Here is a 5,831-nt window from a genome sequence, read left to right as displayed (position 1 = left end):
TTGACTATATAGTACTATGTCATGTCTCCTGACGTCCCCTCTCTGTACTTTTATAACTATAGACTTTGTACCCTTTCCAATAAATCATGCTAATTTAAAATGGTACTCCTGGCTTCCTTTTATTTACTTACTTACTTAGTTAAATACTTACTTTTCCAGCAGACGGTGGTTTAATTTTTGAGTGCTTTTTTTTTTTTTTTTTTTTTGTCCCATTGAATCATGTCTTTGGATGCGAACAATGAGTCCTGCTATTGAAAGTCAGTCCATTTCTGTTCACCCTGCAACGTTTCACAAGGCAAGGAAGCCTGTTTGCATTCCCAAATGATCTTTAAGCCCTTGGGAGACCTGACCTGAGGGGAGAGTGTACCAGGATCACTAGATAAGATTGCAAGGTGAATGCAGTGGCTGTACTGCTGGTGAACAGGCTTTAGAGACGCCAACTCTCTTCACCTGGTGGCCTTTGGACTTTTTGGAAGGTGGTAGTGTGTGTGTTAATTATGTACACTCGGTTCTGTGTGCTCTCTGTTGCGGTAGAAAAGGACCGTGTTTGCACCTCGTCATATTTAAACATCTAAGATGCTGGGTCTTTGATTTACCTAGCATATCCCCAACATCCTGAAAATGCCCAGGCCACCCCAGAAAGCCCTGTGTTGAACTTGGTCCTGTGAAAAAGCATGTCTTGCCTTCTCCCACGTGCAAACCCAACCACACGTTCCACAGTCCCACATGGACCTGAATCAGATGGCTCCATGGTGGTCATGAGGATCTTGACCTGGTGATCTTTGGCCACAGTCTCTAGGTGCCTGTCTGTTCTAAGACAGGTGAGGGGAGGAGACGCTTTGGATCGGAGCCCTGTTCCAGGCCAAATGTTGGACTCTTCACTGTGCTGGGTGCTGTAAGGGAGTCAGAGACCCGTCCTTCCAGGCTCCCCTGTACCAGGAAGACCCGAGTCAGGTCAGGAATCTAAGACTGTGCCAGGTACTGGTGTTCTGTCAGCAGCTTCCTTCTAACTTGCCAAGATGGTTGCTGGAACTATTGGCTTGTCGGAAAAGTCACGGCGCATTTTTGCATAGAAAAAATGAGTCACAACTTTCTTCCGACAACCCGATATGTGAATCTTGAGTTGTGGAAAAGAGTAGGTATTTAGCCTTGTCAGCCAGATTCCTAAAGCTTACCTGGACATTAGACACTTTTAGCCCTACATACCCTCATTATTCAAGTAAGTAAGATTGATACCCCAGGGAATAGGGTTTTTGACTGGGTTTTTAAACATTTATTCAGAGAGAGAGAGAGGAAGGGAAAAAGAGAGAGACTCTTGACAGGGCCTCACATACTGAACGTCCCTCGCCAGTCAGGATGTTCAGGTGTGTTCAGGTCAACTCAGGACCCGAACCTGGCTCTCTCAAATGCCTCTAATACCACTCTGCCACCTGTGCCACTGTGGCTGGGCCAGGGACTCTTTTTGTTTGTTTATTTTTAACCTGTGTATACAGATATCTTCTTTCTCCTGATCTAAGGTGACCACACATCCAGGACCTGGTTTATATCTGTTACACCCAATTTTAATAAATAATTACATCTCATTTTACTCCTCAAATATGCCAGTTTGGACAATAACCTATATGGCCACCTTCTCGATAATATTCTCCCTTAAATGCATCATGTCTCAGAGATGTGCATTTGGTATCCCAGATAGTTAAGACGTGCATAGCTGAGTATGGAGAATAAATTTTGTCTCTGCTTTGCATTCATCGTTACGTAGGGAAATGAGAACATTAACACCATTTCAGGAGATGTACAGGGTTATCAAGGGAATGTTACCACTGCTCGCTTTACACAATGTTAATCTCCAGGAAGTAGATATTGTCAAGTTGCCCCACTCTACTATAGTTTCTTCTGTGTCGGCCCTTAGACCAATATTGATTTTGGAAATTCCATGAAAGAGATGGTGTTTAAAAGGCAAATTTGAGGGACCAGCAGTTAGTGTAATGGCTATGTCACTGGACTCCCATATAGTCGACCGCAGTTTGAGTCCCAGACCCAGTAGCTTAAACTCATGCCAGGCGCATGTGTGTGTGTGCCCAAGATCCCTAGAGGAGAATGGAGAGGAAGGGATTGCGGTGTGGCCACTCCCCCTAGGGAGTGATTTTTCGCTTTCAGTCTCTCTGTCTCTCTCTGTCTTCCTGGTGAGCGCACATGCCCTACAGCAAAAAAACCTCTCCAAAAAAAAAAAAAAAAGGGCAAATTGGAGAATTAGATTCCTATCAAGGAAGAAAACCAGTCATGTCCTGAGCCACAGATTCGTTGGGACATGCTAATTTGATTCTTACTCTTACTCTGTCACTAGTCTTCTGAGTCTGGGCTCTCTGGAGAATACGTCTTTAAGTTCATTTTTTAATAAGATTCATTCATTTATTTTACCTTTTCGCCATAGGGCACATGTGCTTGTCAGACAGAGAGAGAAAGTGAGAAATCAGCCCCCACCAACACCCCGTGCATGCAGTGGGGATGAGCACGCCACAGTCCTTCCTCCTCCATTCTCCTTTCAAGATTTTGGGTGCACACACACACACACACGTGCCTGGCATGATTTGAGCCACTGGGTCTGGGACTCAGATCATGGTCAACCATGTGGGAGTCCACTGCCTCCACCACCATACCACCTGCTGGCTCTAAAATTGGCTTATTTTTTTAAATTCTAAATTTTAGAGTAATAAAATGGAGTATTCTGTAATACAAGTAAATACATACGTGTGTGTGTGTGTATGTGTGGGTATAGCAGTCCAAGTTTTTCCACTAATGGTAAAACACGAGAAGAACGATAGCGCTGAAGTGATTTTGTTAGGAGCTCATAGAGGGGGCGTGCGGCAGCAGCAAGCCCAGAGAGAAGTTCGGTAGCAGCCCGGAACCCTCCCTTCATTTTACTCCTCAAATATGCCAGTTTGGACAATAACCTATATGGCCACCTTCTCGATAATATTCTCCCTTAAATGCATCATGTCTCAGAGATGTGCATTTGGTATCCCAGATAGTTAAGACGTGCATAGCTGAGTATGGAGAATAAATTTTGTCTCTGCTTTGCATTCATCGTTACGTAGGGAAATGAGAACATTAACACCATTTCAGGAGATGTACAGGGTTATCAAGGGAATGTTACCACTGCTCGCTTTACACAATGTTAATCTCCAGGAAGTAGATATTGTCAAGTTGCCCCACTCTACTATAGTTTCTTCTGTGTCGGCCCTTAGACCAATATTGATTTTGGAAATTCCATGAAAGAGATGGTGTTTAAAAGGCAAATTTGAGGGACCAGCAGTTAGTGTAATGGCTATGTCACTGGACTCCCATATAGTCGACCGCAGTTTGAGTCCCAGACCCAGTAGCTTAAACTCATGCCAGGCGCATGTGTGTGTGTGCCCAAGATCCCTAGAGGAGAATGGAGAGGAAGGGATTGCGGTGTGGCCACTCCCCCTAGGGAGTGATTTTTCGCTTTCAGTCTCTCTGTCTCTCTCTGTCTTCCTGGTGAGCGCACATGCCCCACAGCAAAAAAACCTCTCCAAAAAAAAAAAAAAAAAGGGCAAATTGGAGAATTAGATTCCTATCAAGGAAGAAAACCAGTCATGTCCTGAGCCACAGATTCGTTGGGACATGCTAATTTGATTCTTACTCTTACTCTGTCACTAGTCTTCTGAGTCTGGGCTCTCTGGAGAATACGTCTTTAAGTTCATTTTTTAATAAGATTCATTCATTTATTTTACCTTTTCGCCATAGGGCACATGTGCTTGTCAGACAGAGAGAGAAAGTGAGAAATCAGCCCCCACCAACACCCCGTGCATGCAGTGGGGATGAGCACGCCACAGTCCTTCCTCCTCCATTCTCCTTTCAAGATTTTGGGTGCACACACACACACACACGTGCCTGGCATGATTTGAGCCACTGGGTCTGGGACTCAGATCATGGTCAACCATGTGGGAGTCCACTGCCTCCACCACCATACCACCTGCTGGCTCTAAAATTGGCTTATTTTTTTAAATTCTAAATTTTAGAGTAATAAAATGGAGTATTCTGTAATACAAGTAAATACATACGTGTGTGTGTGTGTATGTGTGGGTATAGCAGTCCAAGTTTTTCCACTAATGGTAAAACACGAGAAGAACGATAGCGCTGAAGTGATTTTGTTAGGAGCTCATAGAGGGGGCGTGCGGCAGCAGCAAGCCCAGAGAGAAGTTCGGTAGCAGCCCGGAACCCTCCCTTCGCTGCTGTCACCATCTCCTTCTCTTCCCCTTCCATCCTTTCTGTTCTCATTCCTTATTTTTGAACATGTAAAACTGAAAGCGTTAGGAGAAACTGCAGACTTGCGAGTGCTGCGTTCATCCATTGCTCTCTGGACCTGTGGCACACCTGCCACGGGCAGAGAAGTGAGACGCTCGCCACGCGGCCTCGCTGGTTGAACTGGCTGTGTGCCCTTCAGCAAGAGGTGCACTCAGGGGCAGAAGGTGTATTCAGGTTTAGGGTGACCACCAATATCTGATTTCATTCATATGTCTACATTCCCGTTAAGGGACTCTGAAATGGTATCCCTGTTGACCCAGGGGATAGATAGCCTTATACATAAGCCCAGACGCCAGAGAGATGAAATAATCTACTAGGTTTAAAGGCATAAAATGATTGTTGCTAGGAAATCTAAGCTTCTCAGAAGCCATAATAAATGCTTTCTGCTTAGAAGATAAGCTTCAACACATACAAAGAGACTTGTGTTGCTGTGTCCCTGTCAATGTGTAGAACGACCTACTTCTCAAGAAGGTTATATAATAAGTAATTACAAGCAAATAATAAAGGGACTATGTGCTTTTTGCCTTTTGAATATGTATTTCCGTGAGGTTTTGAGAGACGAAGCTTACTACAGATGGTTTTCTTTCTCTCACTGAATTTTGGCTCAAACAAATTTGTCGCTAGGTCAGAGCCAACAGGCTTGGATTACCGTTTTTAGTTCATTTATTCTCACATTCATCTCTAGTCATAATTAAACAAAGAGAGTAGAGGAAAGTTCTAGAAATAATGTGGGTGAGAAACTAAAGAAGAGCGTGTCTCGGGTTGAACAATGACCATGTTCTCCTCCTCCAGACGGACAAGGTTGGAAAGGCCTTTAAGTACTTGGAAGCCGTCTTGTCCTTTATTGAGTGTGGAATCGCCACAGAGTCTGAGAACCCGGCGTCAAAGTCTGCGTACTCCGTGTACTCGGAAACCGTAGAGCTCATTAAGTAAGTGCCAGGTCATTTTCTATCCTCTTACATACTTCTCTTTCCTCACCCTGATGCCTTAATCCATTTGAAACCTTAGTGTGAAGACAGCTCTGTCAAGGGGAGCCTTCAAAAAGGTGTTGGTGGCCCAAGAACTTTTTCTGTTTTTTGTCCTGAGTTAAAATTGTGTTCTGGATGTAGTGCCCAGAATCATTGGGTCCAACTACATCCTTTTGCCAAGGGTACCGAGAAATGCCAAACCTTTTGGGAGAGGTTGCTTTTTCCAGTTTAGCTTTCTTATCAGATGCCCTCTCATCTCAGTGTAAGCCTTTCTTTGTTTGTTTATCTGCATTTTGACAGGGGACTGGGGACACAACTGGACTTAGTTTCAAGAGGTGATAAGCCAGCAAAGAGACTTGGCCTTGCCCAGTTTTCTGAATGGCCTAGATTGTTGCTCTAAAGCTTCATTTTTATCAGGGTTCATCTCACGTCTTCACATCTTCAGGAGAAATCAATATCAAACTGAGACAACCTAATAAGATCTATTTGTGTCTGGGGTTGTCTAGCTGCCTTTGTTTAACCTGCTGGACT

General features: G+C 44.2%; 1 protein-coding gene across 1 annotated transcript in view; it reads left to right on the top strand.

Moving 5' to 3' along the window:
• AFF1 (ALF transcription elongation factor 1) overlaps positions 1-5,831 on the top strand; it is a 236,826-nt gene that overhangs the window by 219,914 nt on the left and 11,081 nt on the right. The window contains 1 exon segment of the mRNA XM_027769864.1: positions 5,125-5,261. Within this exon segment, the coding sequence (XP_027625665.1) occupies positions 5,125-5,261 (137 nt within the window).

This window comes from Tupaia chinensis, unplaced genomic scaffold, assembly GCF_000334495.1.
Source record: "Tupaia chinensis unplaced genomic scaffold, TupChi_1.0 Scaffold000094_1, whole genome shotgun sequence".
NCBI classification, from domain to species: domain Eukaryota; kingdom Metazoa; phylum Chordata; class Mammalia; order Scandentia; family Tupaiidae; genus Tupaia; species Tupaia belangeri.
This window is presented reverse-complemented; position numbering and strand designations above follow the sequence as displayed.